The sequence below is a fragment of the Bombina bombina genome, chromosome 5 (genome assembly GCF_027579735.1).
Source record: "Bombina bombina isolate aBomBom1 chromosome 5, aBomBom1.pri, whole genome shotgun sequence".
NCBI classification, from domain to species: Eukaryota; Metazoa; Chordata; class Amphibia; order Anura; family Bombinatoridae; genus Bombina; species Bombina bombina.
In genome coordinates this window covers 540,380,841-540,402,585 of record NC_069503.1, presented here as the reverse complement: position 1 = coordinate 540,402,585, position 21,745 = coordinate 540,380,841, and the positions used below count along the sequence as shown (strand labels likewise).

At 38.1% G+C, this 21,745-nt stretch overlaps 1 protein-coding gene across 1 annotated transcript in view; it reads left to right on the top strand.

The window, feature by feature from the left end:
- Window positions 1–21,745, top strand: part of SLC6A20 (solute carrier family 6 member 20) — a 206,537-nt gene that overhangs the window by 161,626 nt on the left and 23,166 nt on the right. Inside the window, exon 9 of the mRNA XM_053715789.1 lies at window positions 20,101–20,260. Within this exon, the coding sequence (XP_053571764.1) occupies window positions 20,101–20,260 (160 nt within the window). The remainder of the gene's footprint in view (window positions 1–20,100; window positions 20,261–21,745) is intronic.

The window sequence follows — 21,745 nt, the reverse complement described above, 5'->3', positions numbered from 1 at the left end:
GGTTTTACTGTTGGGGGGACTTTGTATTTTTTTACAGGCAAAAGAGCTGATTTCTTTAGGACAATGCCCTACAAAAGGCCCTTTTATTGTAGGCTAGGGGTTGTTTTTATTTGTAGGGGTCTTTTTTATTTTTTATAGGGCTATTAGATTAGGTGTAATTGTTTTTATTTTTGATAATTTCGTTAATTTTTTTGTAATCTTAATGTTTTTTATTTATCGTGATTTCAGTGTTAATTATTTTTGGTAAACTTAGATTTTTTTAAATTTTTCGTAGGATTTGTTTTTTTTTAGTTGTAATTTAGATATTTTAATTGGTAGTATTTTTTATTTTATTAGATTAGTTATGTTAGGTTAATTTATAGTGTAATATTAGGTTTATATTTATTTCACAGGTAAGTTTTTATTTATTTAAATAGAGTTATATTGTAATTTTAGTTTAAAGTTAGGGGGGTGTTAGGTTTAGGGGTTAATAGTTTAATTTTGTGTTTTGCGATGTGGGGGGCCGGCATTTTAGGGGTTAATAGGTTTATTTAGTGGCTGTGATGTCGGGGAGCGGCAAAATAGGGGTTAATAACTTTTATTAGTGTCAGCGAGGTCGGGGGCTGCAGATTAGGGGTTAATAACTTTATTTAGGTGGCGGCGATGTCGGGGGGTGGCTTATTAGTGGTGTTTAGACTTGGGGGGTTTATGTTAGGGTGTTAGGTTTAAACGTAACTTTTTTTTCCCCATAGACATCAATGGGGTTGCGTTACGGAAATTTGTTTATTCTGCGATCGCATGTGTTATTTTTTTTCTAACACTCTCTCCCTATTGATGTCTATGGGAGAAAGCATGCACGAGCAGGTCAAAGCAGCCCTTGAATTTTATGCGGTATGGAGCTTAACGCAACCATATCACACGCACAAGGAGGCTTTTCAGAAACTCATAATGGCAGCGCTATGGAGGGTGAAATAACACAACTTTTGTTGCGTTCGTTTTGCACCCTGTTTATCACAAAACTCGTAATCTAGGTGTATGATATTTAGCTTGACAACCTTATAGGAACAATAAGAACTATTGTAATACAACAGATCAGCCGATATAATTACAGTTTCTTGTCATGATCGCTGAAGGCGGTCCGAAGCAGACCTCCAGGGTCCCATTCCAGATGCAGCAAGACAGTATAGGGAAGAGCGGTAGGTAGCAAAAGTACTTGTGAGAAGTTGGTTACTTTTGGCTGCGTGCAATTCAGTGATCCAGGTAAAGTATCCTGCTAGAGTCACCATGAGTATTTGCTCTATGACGATCTGCTGCAGCACAAAAGTTAGTCGGCTCACAGGAATAACGCCTTCACAAGCCCTCAACCATGCAGTACAACCCATCATGTCGCTTTCTATCTGTTCAGCAAACTCAAAATCCCTCTCAAATTTATTAGGAGTAGATAGCGAGCGCCATAGTTCCAAGACACCACTAGTTCCATAAGCTTCACTGGCTCTCAGCCAGGCTGTGCGGCTCTCCATGTCACCATCCAGTTGTTTGGCCGCAACATCCCGAACTGTGAGCTCTATAAGAACAGGTTCTGAGTCCCTCTGAGATTCATTTGTGGTGGGTAGTAAGCGCTGGAACTCCAAAGAATCACAATTGTCATGCTTCATTGTGGACAGCTCAGACTGAATGGGTTGTTGGGAAGCATACTCTTCTCTAGCATTAAGCACCATTCGTAGATTTTCTTTAAGTGAGATTCAAAAAGGCAGCGCAGCTCCTCCAAAATATACATGGCAGTTTCCATGTTGCAGCAAGTGCAAAACAGGCTTGCAAAAGAAAACGCTTTGTAATAATATGAGAAAAGTTCTTGCAGTGTCTTGCAGGATATCACTGCCCTGTAATGACAGAGACACACAGGTGCCCTCCTGGGGGGGTTAGATAGTAGGCTGCAACTCTTTAAAATGTTCCAGTAGTCTGAATCTGGCAACAAACCTGAAGAGAATAGTATCATTGAAAAGAGCTTTCTCTGCTGTAAGAAGCAAAAAGTGATACTCAACAGAGCATTAGAGTGGAGGTCTTGTGCAGATTTATGCTAATACTTGAAGCAGTAGACAGTCTTGTGACCTATCATGGCCGCCGCCCGGAAGTACCCCTGTGTATTTTTTTTTATTTTTTTTTAAAACAAGCTTTATTAACCATAAAGAAACATCGTACATAGACAGAATGTTAAACCATCAAATAATACAGGAGAGCATGTGTTTAAGATTTTTGAAAGCTGAGTTCTTATCAAGAAAAGAAATGGTGGTTTAAGTCCATCTCAGTTCAGGGTCCAGAGGCGGCCCCCTTCCGATGTCGAGGAGGGTAATTCCTCCAGCTTGCATGCTGAACTATCCACTTGTCACAAAAAAGAAAAAGAAAAATGTTCTGGTATAACATTCTATATAGCAAAACTTGCGGCTAGATTTAGAGTTCTGCGGCCAAAGGGGTGCGTTAGTTACGCATGCTTTTTTTCCCCCGCACCTTTTAAATACCGCTGGTATTTAGAGTTCACAGAATGGCTGCGTTAGGCTCCAAAAAAGGGAGCGTAGAGCATATTTACCGCCACTGCAACTCTAAATACCAGCGGTGCTTACGGACGCGGCCAGCTTCAAAAACGCGCTCGTGCACGATTCCCCCATAGAAAACAATGGGGCAGTTTGAGCTGAAAAAAAACCTAACACCTGCAAAAAAGCAGCGTTAAGCTCCTAACGCAGCCCCATTGTTTCCTATGGGGAAACACTTCCTAAGTCTGTACCTAACACCCTAACATGTACCCCGAGTCTAAACACCCGTAACCTTACACTTATTAACCTCTAATCTGCCGCCCCCGCTATCGCTGTCCCCTGCATATTATTATTAACCCCTAATCTGCCGCTCCGTACACCGCCGCGACCTACGTTATCCCTATGTACCCCTAATCTGCTGCCCCTAACACCGCCGACCCCTATATTATATTTATTAACCCCTAATCTGCCGCCCCCGCTATCGCTGACCCCTGCATATTATTATTAACCCCTAATCTGCCGCTCCGTACACCGCCGCAACCTACGTTATCCCTATGTACCCCTAATCTGCTGCCCCTAACACCGCCAACCCCTATATTATATTTATTAACCCCTAATCTGCCGCCCCCAACGTCGCCTCCACCTACCTACACTTATTAACCCCTAATCTGCCGACCGGATCTCGCCGCTACTATAATAAATGTATTAACCCCTAAAGCTAAGTCTAACACTAACACCCCCCTAAGTTAAATATAATTTAAATCTAACGAAATAAATTAACTCTTATTAAATAAATTATTCCTATTTAAAGCTAAATACTTACCTGTAAAATAAATCCTAATATAGCTACAATATAAATTATAATTATATTGTAGCTATTTTAGGATTAATATTTATTTTACAGGTAACTTTGTATTTATTTTAACCAGGTACAATAGCTATTAAATAGTTAATAACTATTTAATAGTTACCTAGTTAAAATAATTACAAAATTACCTGTAAAATAAATCCTAACCTAAGTTACAATTAAACCTAACACTACACTATCATTAAATTAATTAAACTACCTACAATTACCTACAATTAAACCTAACACTACACTATCAATAAATTAATTAAATACAATGCCTACAAATAAATACAATGAAATAAACTAACTAAAGTACAAAAAATAAAAAAGAACTAAGTTACAAAAATATATTTTTTTTAAAAACGTTAGAAAAATATTACAACAATTTTAAACTAATTACACCTACTCTAAGCCCCCTAATAAAATAACAAAGACCCCCAAAATAAAAAAATGCCCTACCCTATTCTAAAATTAAAATAGAAAAGCTCTTTTACCTTACCAGCCCAGAAAAGGGCCCTTTGCGGGGCATGCCCAAAGAATTTAGCTCTTTTGCCTGGAAAAAAAACATACAATACCCCCCCAACATTACAACCCACCACCCACATACCCCTAATCTAACCCAAACCCCCCTTAAATAAACCTAACACTAAGCCCCTGAAGATCTTCCTACCTTATCTTCACCACACCGGGTATCAGCGATCCGTCCAGGCTCCGATGTCTTGATCCAAGTCAAAGCGGGGGGCTGAAGACATCCATCCTCCGGCTGAAGTCTTGATCCAAGCGGGCAGAAGAGGACATCCGGACCGGCAAACATCTTCATCCAAGCCGCATCTTCTATGTTCTTCCATCCGATGACGACCGGCTGATCTTCAAGACCTCCAGCGCGGATCCATCCATCTTCACCGACGACTTCCCGACGAATGACGGTTCCTTTAAAGGATGTCATCCAAGATGGCGTCCCTCGAATTCCGATTGGCTGATAGGATTCTATCAGCCAATCGGAATTAAGGTAGGAAAATTCTGATTGGCTGATGGAATCAGCCAATCAGATTCAAGTTCAATCCGATTGGCTGATCCGATCAGCCAATCAGATTGAGCTCGCATTCTATTGGCTGATCGTAACAGCCAATAGAATGCGAGCTCAATCTGATTGGCTGATTGGATCAGCCAATCGGATTGAACTTGAATCTGATTGGCTGATTCCATCAGCCAATCAGAATTTTCCTACCTTAATTCCGATTGGCTGATAGAATCCTATCAGCCAATCGGAATTCGAGGGACGCCATCTTGGATGACGTCCCTTAAAGGAACCGTCATTCGTCGTTCAGTCGTCGGTGAAGATGGATGGATCCGCGCTGGAGGTCTTGAAGATCAGCCGGTCGTCATCGGATGGAAGAACATAGAAGATGCGGCTTGGATGAAGATGTTTGCCGGTCCGGATGTCCTCTTCTGCCCGCTTGGATCAAGACTTCAGCCGGAGGATGGATGTCTTCAGCCCCCCGCTTGGGCTTGGATCAAGACATCGGAGCCTGGACGGATCGCTGATACCCGGTGTGGTGAAGATAAGGTAGGAAGATCTTCAGGGGCTTAGTGTTAGGTTTATTTAAGGGGGTTTGGGTTAGATTAGGGGTATGTGGGTGGTGGGTTGTAATGTGGGGGGGGTATTGTATTTTTTTTTTCCAGGCAAAAGAGCTGAATTCTTTGGGGCATGCCCCGCAAAGGGCCCTTTTCAGGGCTGGTAAGGTAAAAGAGCTTTTCTATTTTAATTTTAGAATAGGGTAGGGCATTTTTTTTATTTTGGGGGTCTTTGTTATTTTATTAGGGGGCTTAGAGTAGGTGTAATTAGTTTAAAATTGTTGTAATATTTTTCTAATGTTTGTAAATATTTTTTTATTTTTTGTAACTTAGTTCTTTTTTATTTTTTGTACTTTAGTTAGTTTATTTCATTGTATTTATTTGTAGGTATTGTATTTAATTAATTTATTGATAGTGTAGTGTTAGGTTTAATTGTAGATAATTGTAGGTAGTTTATTTAATTAATTTATTGATAGTGTAGTGTTAGGTTTAATTGTAACTTAGGTTAGGATTTATTTTACAGATAATTTTGTAATTATTTTAACTAGGTAGCCATTAAATAGTTAGTAACTATTTAATAGCTATTGTACCTGGTTAAAATAATTACAAAGTTACCTGTAAAATAAATATTAATCCTAAAATAGCTACAATATAATTATAATTTATATTGTAGCTATATTAGGATTTATTTTACAGGTAAGTATTTAGCTTTAAATATGAATAATTTATTTAATAAGTTAATTTATTTTGTTTGATTTAAATTATATTTAATTTAGGGGGGTGTTAGTGTTAGACTTAGCTTTAGGGGTTAATACATTTATTATAGTAGCGGCGAGATCCGGTCGGCAGATTAGGGGTTAATAAGTGTAGGTAGGTGGAGGCGACGTTGGGGGCGGCAGATTAGGGTTTAATAAATATAATATAGGGGTCGGCGGTGTTAGGGGCAGCAGATTAGGGGTACATAGGGATAACGTAGGTTGCGGCGGTGTACGGAGTGGCAGATTAGGGGTTAATAATAATATGCAGGGGTCAGCGATAGCGGGGGCGGCAGATTAGGTGTTAATAAATATTATGTAGGTGTCGGCGGTGTTAGGGGCAGCAGATTAGGGGTACATAGGGATAACGTAGGTTGCGGCGGTGTACGGAGTGGCAGATTAGGGGTTAATAATAATATGCAGGGGTCAGCGATAGCGGGGGCGGCAGATTAGGGGTTAATAAATATTATGTAGGTGTCGGCGGTGTTAGGGGCAGCAGATTAGGGGTACATAGGGATAACGTAGGTTGCAGCGGTGTGCGGTCGACAGATTAGGGGTTAAAAAATTTTAATAGAGTGGCGGCGATGTGGGGGGGCCTCGGTTTAGGGGTACATAGGTAGTTTATGGGTGTTAGTGTACTTTAGAGCACAGTAGTTAAGAGCTTTATAAACCGGCGTTAGCCCAGAAAGCTCTTAACTACTGACTTTTTTCTGCGGCTGGAGTCTTGTCGTTAGATTTCTAACACTCACTTCAGCCAAGACTCTAAATACCGGCGTTAGAAAGATCCCATTGAAAAGATAGGATATGCAAATGGCGTAGGGGGATCTGCGGTATGGAAAAGTCGCGGCTGCAAAGTGAGCGTTAGACCCTTTCCTGACTGACTCCAAATACCAGCGGTAGCCCAAAACCAGCGTTAGGAGCCCCTAACGCTGGTTTTGACGGCTACCGCCAAACTCTAAATCTAGACGTTCGTCTTTTGATGTTAAACAGTTTAACATTTTTTGTCCTTTTTTTTTTTTTAAGAAGGAATATACATTCTAACATAAACCAAAAATACAGTGAATAAGAATAAAAGAGAATAGAAATTAAAGTGCACCGGGAAAGAAAAGAGGGAAGGTTGACTACAAGGAAGGGAGAGATGGGTCCAGGTAGAAAGAAGAAAAAAAATAAATTTATTTATATTTTGAGACTTTTAGCACGGCGAGGGGTAATCGGCAGTATAGGTAGGAGGTCGCCATTATGTTGGGCGTGCAGGGTGAGGGTTCCAAGCGGCCAGCATCAATTCGTACATGGCCATTTGGTTGCTTTTAAGGTAGTGGAGTTTCTCTAGGGTCAGCAGATCCTCTACTGCTGAACGCCAGTCAGGAATGGTGGGTGTTTCCCTAGATTTCCAAAGCCTAGGTATTAGTTTCTTAGCACCAGTAAGCATAATCAGGAGAAGGGCCCGAGTGTGATTGCTTTTAGTGTCGGGAAGGTGAAGGAATAGTAGAGTTTCGGGAGATATTGGGATATGTGTATTAAGTTTGTCGGACATCTCCTTCAGGACTGATGCCCAATAGCTAGTCAGCCTGGGGCACTCCCACCATATGTGAATAAGAGTGCCCTGTTCTCCGCAACCCCTTCAGCAAGTGTCCTTGACTGTCGGGAAAATCTGGTGAAGTCTGTGTGGGGTGAAGTACCATCTGGAGAGTAGCTTAATTTGTATTTCCTGAACTGTGGCTGAAACAGAGGAACGTTTAATCAGTTTAAATGATTTGAGCCAGTCTTCTTCTTCAATAATGGAGTTAAGATCTCTATTCCACGCTCTGGTGTATGAGGGGAGTGGAGTGTCTGGTGGTGTGAGGAGTAGTTTGTATATTTTTGAAATTAACCGTCTTGGTGGTGAAGTCCATGTGCAGAGCATTTCAAAGGGGGTGAGGTCCCTGAGAAAGTTTCCTCTGTTGTTATGATGTGACAAATAATGTGATAGCTGATGGTATCTTAACCAGGAGGAAAAGATATCCGGTATAGTTCTAACATCTCTTGTTGTGAGCGCAGTCTGCCGTTATTGAGGGCGAAATGTAGTATACCTGATCTCAGACTATGTGGGGTATTTTTACGTTTACACAGTTCATAATAGGGGATCTCAGGGTTTTTGAGAATCGGCAGCATTGGGGATGCTCTTGCCGATACGTGTGTGCTGGCTGCAATTAATCTATCCCATTCTAGAAGTGTTTCCGACGTTAGGTGATATTTACTTAGGAGTTTAGGGCGTCTAGGAGCATGAATCCATGCAAGGGATGCTACATTATTGGAATGGAGGGTCTGCCCATCTATCCTAACCCATTGTTTCTGAGGTGTGTTGTGTGACCACTCTACCAGTCTCTGAAGGAGTATAGCCCTTTTGTATAGTGCCAAGTCAGGGAAGCCTAGCCCTCCTCTGTCTCTGGGGAGGTATAGCATTTTTTTAGGTATTCTGGGTTTTACTCCAGTCCAGATAAACTGTTGTAGGGATCTCTGTAGGTGTGGTAAGAAGTCTGTGGGCAAATGTATAGGTACAGTTTGCATAACATACAGGATACGCGGTAGAATGTTCATTTTGATTAAACTTATTTTCCCTAACCAAGATAAGGATTTGTTTCTCCATGAGGACAGGTCGTTAGTTATTTCTCTACGCAATGTGAGGTAATTATGTTTGTACAAGTCTGAGGGGTTTGCTGATAAATAAATACCTAGGTATTTCAGTTTGGATGTAGCTATGGGAACATTATAATTAGTTGCCAAGAATCAAATTTGTTCAGGTGGGGCGTTAATGTTAAGTAGCTCCGACTTCGAGAGGTTTAGATGGAAGTTAGATATCTTGCCGAATTCCCGGATCTCTCTCAGGAGCTCCGGGATGGACGTTTCGATGTCGGTGAGGGTATAAAGAACATCATCAGCGTATAACGCCTGTTTATGCTCTACATCACCCACCTGAATACCTTTAATGCTAGGATTGAGTCTAACATTTTGCGCTAGAGCTTCTATAGAGAGGGCAAAAAGTAAAGGGGACAGGGGGCATCCCTGTCGGGTCCCGTTCGATATTGTAAATGTATTTGATAATACTCCGTTTATCCTAATCCGTGCGTTTGGGGATGACAAGGCAAAGACCATGTTTAGGAAGGGCTCACCAAAGTTCATAATCTTCATAATCCGACGCAGAAAAGACCAATCGACCCGGTCGAAGGCCTTCTCCGCGTCAGTCGAGAATAGCGCCATAGGCACATCTTCGACTTGTGCATAATTTAACAACTGAATCACCTTGTTGGTGTTATCCCGTGCCTCTCTTCCGTGGACAAAGCCAACTTGGTCAGAGGAGATGAGGTTCGGTAAAAATTTGTTGAGGCGGTTCGCCAAGATTTTGGCTAGGATTTTTATATCCAAATTTAGTAAGGATATAGGTCTGAAATTAGCTGGAGAGGTGGGGGGTTTTCCGGGTTTGGGGATAACTTTAATATATGCTTCAAGCATGGAGCTGGAGAGCGAGGGCTTGTCTATCAAGTTATTAAAAAGCCGGAGCATTAAGGAACTCAAAGTTCCCCCAAATAGTTTATAATACCTAGGTGAGAACCCGTCCGGGCCTGGACTTTTCCCGCTCGGAAAGTCCTTGATGGCTTGTGTAAGTTCTACTGCTGAAATACACATATCGAGGCTATCTCTTTGTTCGGGATCCAATTGGGGCAGATTTAGTGTGGCTAAGTATTGGTCCGCCAGTTGGTCTTTCTCGGTCACATCTCCAACGGTGCCTTCAGGCTCCTGTGTGTGTGTTATGTTATATAATGACTGATAAAATGAGTGGAAAGAATTAGCTATTTGTTTAGAACCCTTTAGCACCGAACCGTTGGGGTTTTGTATCCAATGTATATGTGTTTTTAGTTGTTTTCTACGGATGGCCCTAGCTAACAATTTGCCGGGTTTATTGCCTCCTTCATAGTAATGTTGCCTTAAGAACAGCATTTTGCGCTGATAGACCTCCCATAGGTGTGTGTTCAAATCAGATTTAGCCTTCTCTAACATTGTTTTAATATCTAAGTCTGAAGGGTTTCTTTTATGTTTTTCTTCTATTTGAGTAATATTTTGAAGCAGATGTGTATGCTTTAGTCTACGTTGTCTGTTAAGTCTCGCCTGATGTTTGAGAAACTCTCCCCGTATGACGCATTTATTTGCTTCCCATACAGTTATAGGTGAGGTCTGAGAGGGACAGTTATGAGCTAAGTAGTCATTCAGTGAATTTTGTATGTCAATTTTTATTAGGGGATCATTAAGTAAGGTGTCGTCCAGTCTCCAAGTGTATGTTGTAGGGGGTAAGTCAGGCCACTGCACTGAGCAGGTGACAGGGGCATGATCCGACCAAGTTATCGGTCCGATTGAACAGTCAGTAACCATGTCTAGCCCGTTAGAATCAGTGTAGAAGTAGTCTATATGGGAATATTTATTGTGTGGGGAGGAGAAAAAGGTGAAATCTTTGCTGGTTGGGTGCAGTGTTCGCCAAATGTCGTGGAGTTGTAAGTTTGTGATTGTGGACCTAACAGATTTGAGTATTTTGGGTGGAGTGCTGGCTGAGCTGTTTGATGTATCTAACTGTATGTCCATAGTAATATTAAAGTCTCCGGAGAGAAATACTGGGCCCTTCGCATGATCTAAGAGAATCTTAGAGAAAACTTAAGAAAAATCTAAGAGAAAACTTAGTCATGAATAGGTGCTGGTCAGAATTTGGGCTGTACAAGGTGGCTAAAGTGATAGGGTGTTCATACAGCAAGCCCGTAATGATCAAATATCTGCCCTCTGGGTCTTTTTCAACGTGTATAATCTTGAGTGGGACCGAATGGTGTATCAGAATACCCACACCATCCTTTTTAGATGTGCCAGAGGCAAAGAGGGCAGTCGGGTATTGTGCGTTGAACCATCTCGGTTCCCTCCCCCTACGGAAGTGTGTCTCTTGAAAGAAAAGTACATGACTGTGCAAGTTCTTGAGAGCTCTAAAAGCAATGGATCTCTTACCGGGATTATTTAATCCTTTGGCGTTGACTGTAGTCAATGTCAAGGCGTGTGCGCCAAATCTGCTAGTTCGTTGATTCATTCTGGAAAAAAAAAAAAGTGCCCCTGTGTATTTTATCTTTAATTAAAAATATCTTTACCTTTTTCTGTTGATTTGACACACTTGTTTGAACTGCAGGAAAAAAAAACCCTTCTTATTTTGCTCCACTTAAGTCTCTATATTGTGTCTGTATTTTTATTTTTATATATTCGCTAGGTGCAAGTATGTTCTTAAAATTTCTGGCTCTTTTATATATAAGTTCAGGATTTTTATTAATTTTGTCACCTAGAACAGGATCTTTTTTTAGAGAGATGCCAATGGTTTGAAATGATCCTTTTCATATAATGATGCTATGAAGTATAATTTGTAATAAATGGAATTCTCAATACATCTTGATTTGAGTTGTTCGTATTCTGTATTGTTGCTTACCAGTGATTAAATCAGATCTCTCTAAGTTCCAAACAAATTATCTGGACTTATTAACTTTAAACATATCATATCCTTTTTTTTTTTTTTTTTAATTGCTAACTTTTTTTTTGCTAACTTTCAAGATCCAAACAAATTCTATTGATTCAGAGAAATTGTGCTTTTGGTATATTGGTCTTCCAATGCTCAAAATGACAACTATCGTGTTGAAAAATGTTTGAATGAAGATTTTTTCTTCTCTAATTTGAACGTCTATATCTAGAAAGCTAATCTGTTGACAACTATACTCATGAGTAAAAGATAACCCTAAATCATTCTTATTCATATCTTCTATGAATAGTTGCAATAATTACAGATCTGGTCCAAATGATGAAAATATAATCATGAACATTCTATAGAGCACAAGATTTGCACCCCAGGGTGAAGAATTCAATATTATGTCCTCAAGAGGTTGGCATAACTGTGACAATTGTGACAATCTTGTGCCCATAGTTGTTTCTTTGATCTGCAAATAAAAACATTCATCAAATAAAAAAAATAAGAGTTTGCTATAATAAATCTAATAGAGTCTAAAAAAAAAAATCTTTTGCACATCTGACATCTCTTCATCTTTATAAAAATTGACTGCTTTCAGTCCTAATTCATGTTTAATGTTTGTATACAATGAACTGACATCACAAGTTACTAAAAACTATCCTTTTTTACAATTAACTTTGTTCAAAACATTGAGAAAATGTGTTGAATCTCTCAAATATGCAGGTAAATTTTCACTTATTTTGGTAGCTAAAAATCCACATATTGAGACAAGTTGGATGTTAATGATTCTAACCATGAAATATTGAGCCTGCCAGGAGGGTGGGTCAAACAGGAGGTGCAGCGGTTCCCAGGACCTGTGCTAAAGGAGAAAGACCTTTAGTGCAGGTCCTGGGAGCTGCTGCACTAAGCCTCTCATTAGCGCGACTGGGGCCCTGTGATGCGGGTGAAATTTTCATTTGTAGGTTTGGAACATTTAAAGAAAATTAATGTAAAAGTTCTACGAATATTAAGTATTTGTTTTGTTTTAAACTAAACGAATACCAAATAATGCAGCGAGCGTGATTCGGGTAAACCAAATTTTTTGTCTCTGCACAAGTCTAATAATCAGTGTCCATTATTACTATGCTACCTCCCTTATCTGCTGGCTTGATGGTTATACTGGATTCTGATTGTAAATCTTTCAGTACTTTATTCTCAGATTTGGATAGATTCCAATGTAAATTTTAGATGTATCAAATTTTTCCAAATCTTCTTTAACCGTTTTTTTTAATAAGGTTCCCCTTTTCGCGGATTGCATAAAATGAGGACTTAAAATTAGTGTGAGTGAATTCTTGAGAATTATTAACAGATTTTTTTTCTACAGGATTTTTAAGAATTTTGTTTTTTTTAATTTTATTTTCTTATCAATTGATTTATAATAATAAGAACATTAAACTTATTAAGTTTACAAGATGGAGCAAATGTTAGACCTTTACTTAGAATGTTCAATTCCTCTTGATTTAATTTCCTTCTAATAATATTAAAAGCTCCTTTTGGTTTATTTTCTTCTTTATTTTTATTCCGACTTCTATTTTCATCTATTTTGATTTAATTCTTGCTTTTTTTATTTGGTTCCTCCTCCTCCCTTGGTCCGTCTAACTTTCTTTTCCTTTTTTGGAGTTTCATACTAACTTCTCCAATCTGTCTGTATCTGTTCTCTGTATGGCCCTGGCTTGGTTGAACATTGTACTAGAAAAGGAGACTGTGAAGATTCTTCTCTATGATTATCAAGCGGGATAAACCTGTTTCTGGTGGGTATCCTCCAATTTTCATCATAATCTTTAAAATCATTCCGCACAGAATAATTTCTCTAATGGTATTGATCTTCCCTATTATATCATTATCAGACTTAAAGGTATGTTCTCTATAACTATTGTTTCTATTTCTCCTACTATAATTAATATTCCTCCAGTTAGTCTGACCTGTAGACCTTGATCTGGATTTTATTTTGTTTAATGCTTCGATTTCTGATTTGGAAGCAGAATTAGTTAAAGTTTGGTGACTCAATTGTTTCTGTTTGGATTGACTGAAAACTAACTAATCTCATCTTGTTTTCCAGTATGTAGTGAATTAGGTTCAAAATTATTCTCTTATAACCCATAATGCTCTTAGTCTCTCCATATATGTTTTCCTTTTATTTTGAATTATCATCTGTTTTAAACTTGGTTAAATTTGCCTCAATCTCTTTTTGTTTCAATGTACCATTAGTCTAATTTTCAAAAGGCTTACATATATCTTTATAAGAACCAATCTGTGGTTCCAATACTTTCAATGAAATATTCCAAGTCTTAATAATAACTTGAATTAAAGGGCCATGATACCCACATTTTTTCTTTCATGATTTAGAAAGAGAATGCATTTTTAAACATCTTTCTAATTTACTTCTATTATATCATTTGTTTTATTCTCTTGATATTCTTTGCTGAAAAGCATATTTAGATATGCTCAGTAGCTGCTGATTGGTTGCTGCACATAGAAGTCTCATGTGATTGGCTCACCCATGTGCATTGTTTTTTCTTCAAATAAGGATATCTAAAAAATGAAGCAAAATAAATAATAGAAGTAAATTGTAATGTTGTTTAAATTTGTATGTTCTATCTGAATCATGAAAGAAAGATTTTGGGTTTAGTGGCCCTTTAAGTTGTGTGATGCTTGTTCTAATAAATCAAAGTTACAATTCTTTTTGAGTACATTTTTGCATCCTCATACATTTGTATAAAAATAACTTAATTCTTCTGTTTAACCTCTTTCATTAGAAAATGTTCAAGTTCAGTTAGACCCTTTGATAAATCTTGTGTCTTTTCTATCTTAGTGATTTGGAAAAATTGAGAAGTGACAAATAAAAAACAAAGCAAACAATCTAATTCCACTAAAACACTAACCTAAATCTCACAATACTCCAGAAAAAAAGTGTAAAAGAAGAGGGCTGAATCTACAATATATAGGTAGTGTTGGATTAGTATAGACAACAGAAATTGAAGAAAAGGATATGATATTGTTAATTGTAATAAGTCTAATTTGTTCCGGATAGGAAGAAACTCAGATCAAGATGTATTGAGAATTTCCTTCATTAAGAATTATACTTCCCAACATTATGACGTGAAAAGGATTATTTGAAGCATTGGTATTGCATTAGAAAATATCCTGTTCTAGGTGACAAAATGAGTAAAGAAATCCTGAAATTATATATAAAGCCAGTAAATTCAAGAACATACTTGCACCTAGCAAATATAAAAATAATAAAACAGAGAGGATAGAGACATAATTAGAATGTTTTTCCCCTGCATTTTTTTTGCAAATCTTTTAAACATAGTTCAAAATTAAAGTGTGTCAACAATTCAACACAGACAGGTAGAGATTTTATAATTAAAGATGTAATACATTTTACTAACAAAAATTGAATTCATTTGATTCAGTGTTCATGTGATTTACAATATTTAGGACAAACTAGTAGTTCCTTATGGAGCAGAATTAGGGAACATTTTTTGTGAATTGAACATGGAGTAGAGGATACAACATTATACAAACGTTTCAAGGAAGTGCATAATAAAAATACATCAGGTTTAAGATTTTGAGGGATAAAAACAAAAAAAAAAGATAATAGGGGAGGTAATATGGAAAAGACATTATCATTCCAAGAAGCTGAACTAATCTATATGTTTAAAACATGGGCTTAATTCAGAAATAGATTTAAATCATGTTATCTAAAATTGACTGGTAACGCATATTACGAGTCGCGGCGGTATAGGCTGCTTTAGCCTTAATGCAACCCTCCATTCCACACTCAAAAAATGACGTTTGAGTGCGAGATTTTCTATAGCGCCGTATTACAGGTTGTGCAGTCCGGCTGCTTGCAATTACAGCCTATACCGACACATTCCGCTATCTGAGACCAGTAGTTATGGATTTTGCGAAACAAAAATGTTTCACAAAACTCATAACTAAAATGTTACAAAGTACACTAACACCCATAAACTACCTGTTAACCCCTAAACTGCCACCTACCACATCGCCAATACGATATTACACCTATTAACCCATAATCTGCTGCCCATCCACATCTCAACTAATAAACCTATTAACCCCTAATCCGCTGCCCACCCACATTGCCAACACTAAATAAATCTAGTAAACCCTAATCTGCCGCTCCCCGAAAACACTGACACTAAATAAACTATTAACCCCTAAACTGCCAGCCCCCCACATCATAACTAATAAACTAAACTTATTAACCTCTAAACCGCCGGTCCCCCACATCGCAAAACACTAAATTAAACTATTAACCCCTAAACTTAACACCTGCCCTAAATTTAAATTAAAAGTTATAATATAACTATATTAAAATAAATAAAAACTTACCTGTGAAATAAAATATAAATTATATAAATATATCAAATATATAAATTAACCTAACATTACTATTCTAATAAAATAAAAAAAACTACCAATTAAAATTCCTAAATTACATGATTAAAAAAACCTAACACTACGGAATTATAAAAAACTAAATTACAAATTTAAAAAATCCTAATACTAAAAAAATTTTTTTACACATCTAACATTACAAAAAATAATAAACACTAAAAATACGAAAAATAATAAACGAAATTATCAAAAATAAAAACAATTACACCTTAACTAATAGCCCTATAAAAATAAAAAAACACCACCTAACCTACAATAAACTTACTAATAGCCCTTAAAAGGGCATTTTGTAGGGCATTGCCTTAAAGGGCCACTGTAAGTAAATATTTTCTATGCCTGTTACTAACTAACTACCCCAAATACGCTTTTTATCAATAGCATTTCATTAACATATCTCTACCGTATATCAGAAATCTTGTCTGCAAATTTAATTGTTTTCCAAACCCACTCTGTGGGTATCCTTTGCTCTGTACCAATCCGTTTACAATACCTAGGTTCCAAAATGGCGCTTTAAACACAAAGTTATGAGGTTTAAGTATTTTGAACATGCAGTGCTGAAAATAGTGGGCAGGATAACGTGACATCATCGGCGAATAAAAGATATAACTTTTAGAACGTTATGAAACTTCGTTTTGGAGAAAATATAGGTCAGTAGGTTTTAATTAATGTTTATTAACTTTAATATGTTAGTTGTTTAGCTTAAAAATTATAACAGAAAGTAATCCTTTAAGTTAAACAGCTCTTTTACATACAAAAAATTACAAAGTCCCCCAACAGTAAAACCCCCCACCCAAACTACCCCCCAAAATAAAAAACCTAAGTCTAAAAAAAACCTAAGCTACCCATTACACCTAAAGGGGCATTTGTATTGGCTTTGCCCTTAAAAGGGCATTCAGCTCTTTTACTGCCCTTAAAAGGGCATTCAGCTCTTTTAGAGTGCCCAAAGCCCTTATCTTAAACCCCCCCCCCCCAAAAAAAACTAACACTAACCCAAAAATATCTACTCACGGTTCCTGAAGTCCGGACATCCAAAATCAGCCAATAGGATTTCAGTAGCTCTCATCCTATTGGCTTATTTAAATTTGAAGAATTTGCGTAATTTGTATTCAACTTCAGTGTATGACAATGATCATATGAAGAGGATGCTCCGTGCAGGATGTCATCGCCGGTCCTGGATAGCTCCGCTCCACGCCGCCGGGATGAAGATAGAAGATGCCCCTGCGATGGATGAAAATGTCGCCTCCTGGACAAAGACTTCTTGCCGCTTGGATGGAGATGGATGTCCGGACTTAAGGAACCGTGAATAGATATAGGTTTTTTTTTTTGTTTTTTTTTTTTTTAAGATTAGGGCTTTGGGCACTGTAAAAGAACTGAATGCCCTTTTAAGGGCAGTTAAAGAGCTGAATGCCCTTTTAAGGGCAATGCCCATACAAATGCTTCTTTAGGGGCAATGGGTAGCTTAGTTTTTTAGACTTAAGTTTTTTATTTTGGGGGGTTGGTTGGGTGGGGGGTTTTACTGTTGGGGGGACTTTGTAATTTTTTTGTATGTAACAGAGCTGTTTAACTTAGTGCAATGCCCTACAAAAGGGTGTTTTTTGGGGGAAGGGGCTTTTTTATTTTTATAGGGCTATTAGATTAGGTGTAATTGTTTTTATTTTTGATATTTTTGTTTATTATTTTTTGTAATCTTAGAGTTTTTTTTATTTTTCGCGATTTTAGTGTTTATTATTTTTTGTAATGTTAGATTTTTTTATATTTTTCGTAGTATTAGATTTATTTAAATTTGTAATTTATGTTTTTTAATTGGTAGTTTTTTATTTTATTAGAATAGTTATGTTAGTTTAATTTATAGTTTAATCTTAGTTTTTTTTTTTATTTCACAGGTAAGTTTTTATTTATTTTAAGATAGTTTGCTATGTGGGGGTCCGGCGGTTTAGGGGTTAATAGGTTTAGTTTATTAGTTATGATGTGGGGGGCTGGCGGTTTAGGGGTTAATAGCTTTATTTAGTGTCGGCGATGTTGGGGAGTGGTGGATTAGGGGTTAATAACTTTATTTAGGTGTCGGCGATGTCAGGGGGCGGTGGATTAGGTGTTAATAACTTTATTTAGGTGTCGACGATGTCTAGGGAAGCGGATTAGGGGTTAATAACTTTATTTAGCGTCGGCAATGTCAGGGAGCAGCATATTAGGGGTTAAAAGGTTTATTTAGTGTTGGCGATGTAGGGGAGCGGAGGATTAGGGGTTAATGACTTTATTTAGTGCCGGCGATGTTGGGGAGCAGCTGTTTAGGGGTTAATGACTTTATTTAGTGCCAGGGAGTGGTGGATCAGGGGTGTTTAGACTAGGGATTTATGTTAAGGTGTTATGTTTAAACGTAACTTTCTTTCCCCCATAGACATCAATGGGGTTGCGTTACGGCGACTTGCCATTTTGCGATCACAGGTGTTAGTTTTTTTCTATGGGGGAAAGCGTGCACGAGCACATAAACTCAGCCCTTGGCTTTTGTGCTGTATGAAGCTTAATGCACCATAATGCACAGCACAAGGAGGTTTTTCAGTAACTCGTAATGGCAGTGCTATGGAAAGTGCGGTACTGCTCATTTTGGTGTGTTCTTTACGCACCCGGTATAGCGCAAAACTTGTAATCTAGGTGATTGTAAATTAATTGTAATAGAACATATTTGTATTAATATGTTACTGAAACTATATACAGTGGGGCAAAAAAGTATTTAGTCAGCCACCAATTGTGCAAGTTCTCCCACTTAAGAAGATGAGAGAGGCCTGTAATTTTCATCATAGGTATACCTCAACTATGAGAGACAAAATGTGGAAACAAATCCAGACAATCACATTGTCTGATTTGGAGAGAATTTATTTGCATATTATGGTGGAAAATAAGTATTTGGTCAATATCAAAAGTTCATCTCAATACTTATCCTTTGTTGGCAATGACAGAGGTCAAACGTTTTCTGTAAGTCTTCACAAGGTTGTCAAACACTGTTGCTGGTATGTTGGCCCATTTCTGCATGCAGATCTCCTCTAGAGCAGTGATGTTTTGGGGCTGTCGCTGGGCAACACGGACTTTCAACTCCCTCCAAAGGTTTTCTATGGGGTTGAGATCTGGAGACTGGCTAGGCCACTCCAGGACCTTGAAATGCTTCTTACGAAGCCACTCCTTCATTGCCCGGGCGGTGTGTTTGGGATCATTGTCATGATGAAAGACCCAGCCACGTTTCATCTTCAATGCCCTTGCTGATGGAAGGAGGTTTGCACTCAAAATCTCACGATACATGGCCCCATTCATTCTTTCATGTACACGGATCAGTCATCCTGTTCCCTTTGCAGAGAAACAGCCCCAAAGCATGATATTGCCACCCCCATGCTTCACAGTAGGTATGGTGTTCTTTGGTTGCAACTCAGCATTCTCTCTCCTCCAAACACGACGAGTTGTGTTTCTACCAAACAGTTCTACTTTGGTTTCATCTGACCATATGACATTCTCCCAGTTTGCTTCTGGATCATCCAAATGCTCTCTAGCATACTTCAGACGGGCCCGGACATGTACTAGCTTAAGCAGGGGGACACGTCTGGCACTGCAGGATCTGACTCCCTGGCAGCGTAGTGTGTTACTGATGGTAGCCTTTGTTACGTTGGTCTCAGCTCTCTGCAGGTCATTCACTAGGTCCCCCCGTATGGTTCTGGGATGTTTGCTCACCGTTCTTGTGATCAATTTGACCCCACGGGGTGAGATCTTGCGTGGAGCCCCAGATCAAGGGAGATTATCAGTGGTCTTGTATGTCTTCCATTTTCTAATTATTGCTCCCACAGTTGATTTCTTCACACCAAGCTGCTTGTCTATTGCAGATTCAGTCTACCCAGCCTGGTGCAGGTCTACAATTTTGTTTCTGGTGTCCTTCGACAGCTCTTTGGTCTTCACCATAGTGGAGTTTGGAGTGTGACTATTTGAGGTTGTGGACAGGTGTCTTTTATACTGATAAAAAGTTCAAACAGGTGCCATTAATACAGGTAATGAGTGGAGGACAGACGAGCCTCTTAAAGAAGAAGATACAGGTCTCCGAGAGCCAGAAATCTTGCTTGTTTGTAGGTGACCAAATACTTATTTTCCACCATAATATGCAAATAAATTCTTTCCAAATCAGACAATGTGATTGTCTGGATTTGTTTCCACATTTTGTCTCCCATAGTTGAGGTATACCTATGATGAAAATTACAGGCCTCTCTCATCTTCTTAAGTGGAAGAACTTGCACAATTGGTGGCTGACTAAATACTTTTTTTGCCCCACTGTACTTTGTTAAAAAGAACTGTCCATGTTTTGCATTACTGACCTGCCAAAGCGTTGAAACACATATGTAAAGGGCTTTTGAGTAGCTACAAGTACATATAATAATTATTATTGTTCATTTTTTCCAGGATTACTCTGCCTTTTCAGCTGCCTAATAGGACTGATATTCACTATGGAGTCTGGGAACTACTGGTTTGATATATTTAATGATTATGCTGCAACACTATCTTTACTTCTTATAGTTTTGGTGGAAACAGTTGCAATCTGTTACATTTATGGACTAAAAAGGTAATTATCCAATACAATACATAATTTATAAAACTGTATTACATAATTTAGAATTGGTCAAATTGACTTATTGGATACAAAGTATAGCCATCTCATGTTATAATGGCGTGCCTCATCTTCCTGTAGATTATAAATATTAAAGGTACAGTGCACTGTATAATTGTTTTCCCATTAATGTATTTTCAATTACTTGTTCTACCAGCTGCACAGTATAAAATGTATGAGAAATTGCATTTTCAGTTTGTTTGTTTTTATAATCAATTTCAAACCACTTCCAATCAATAAGGATTGAGGTAGGAAGACACCCAACCAAACCAATCAGGCTATAGCAACATGTTATGTCTCATACAGAAGACTCACTTACCCATGTGGGTTTCAGATGCCAAGAAGTTATTTTCAAATATCAGAAGTGTGTTATGGTGAATACTTAATGGACTGAACTGAGACACTACAAGTTAGTGTGAGGAGAGGAGAGATAGCATCTGAGAAGGGACCCTACAAAAGGACAAATCTGCCTATTCCCCCATCATCCATCACAGAGACTTAGGCCCCAATGGTAAAATGATTGTCAGACCTACGAGTAAAGGCAAATCACCAATCTCGCAATCTGTGCGACAGGCGATATTTTAATAAGAAAGTGGGCTGACCTTCTCTGTCTTGATGAGTGTCGATGTGCCTTTCATAGGAAACAATAAGGTTCGCTGTCTGAGGAAACATCTGCCCACATCGCCAGTGAAATCAGATCTTGGCACCGGTTAGGGGGCTGTATTCATAGCATGTTTACACAACATTAAAGGGACATGAAACCCAAATTTTTTCTTTCATGATTTATAAAGACCATGCAATTGTAAACAACTTTTTAATTTACTTCTATTATCTAATTTGCTTCATTTTCTTGATATTCTTTGCTGAAAAGCATATCTAGATATGCTCAGTAGCTGCTGATTGGTTGCTGCACATAGATGCCTTGTGTGATTGGCTCACCCATGTATATTGCTATTTCTTCAAAAAAGCATATCTAAAGAATGAAGCAAATTAGATAATAGAAGTAAATTGGAATGTTATGTAAAACTGTATTCTCTTCCTGAATCATGAAAGAAAATGTATGGGTTTAGTGTCCCTTTAAATGTAAACTAACGGCTAGATTCCGAGTTTTGCGTTTTGAGTAAAAAAGCAGCGTTAAGGCTCATAATGCTGCTTTTTCACTACCGCTGTTATTACGAGTCTTGTAGGTACAGCTGTCCCGCACACTTTTTTGGCCGTACCGCAAATTAACTTGCATAATTTGCGTAAAGTATTTTTTCAATGGGACTTACATAGCGCGGATATTACAAGCTTTTTTTTGGAGGCCAAAAAGTGAGTGGTAAAGCCTATCCCACAAGATTCGTAACGCATTCTAAAGTCAGTAGTTATGAGTTTTACGCTACAAAGCTGTAGCATAAAACTCATAACTAAAGTGTTAAAAAGTACACTAACACCCATAAA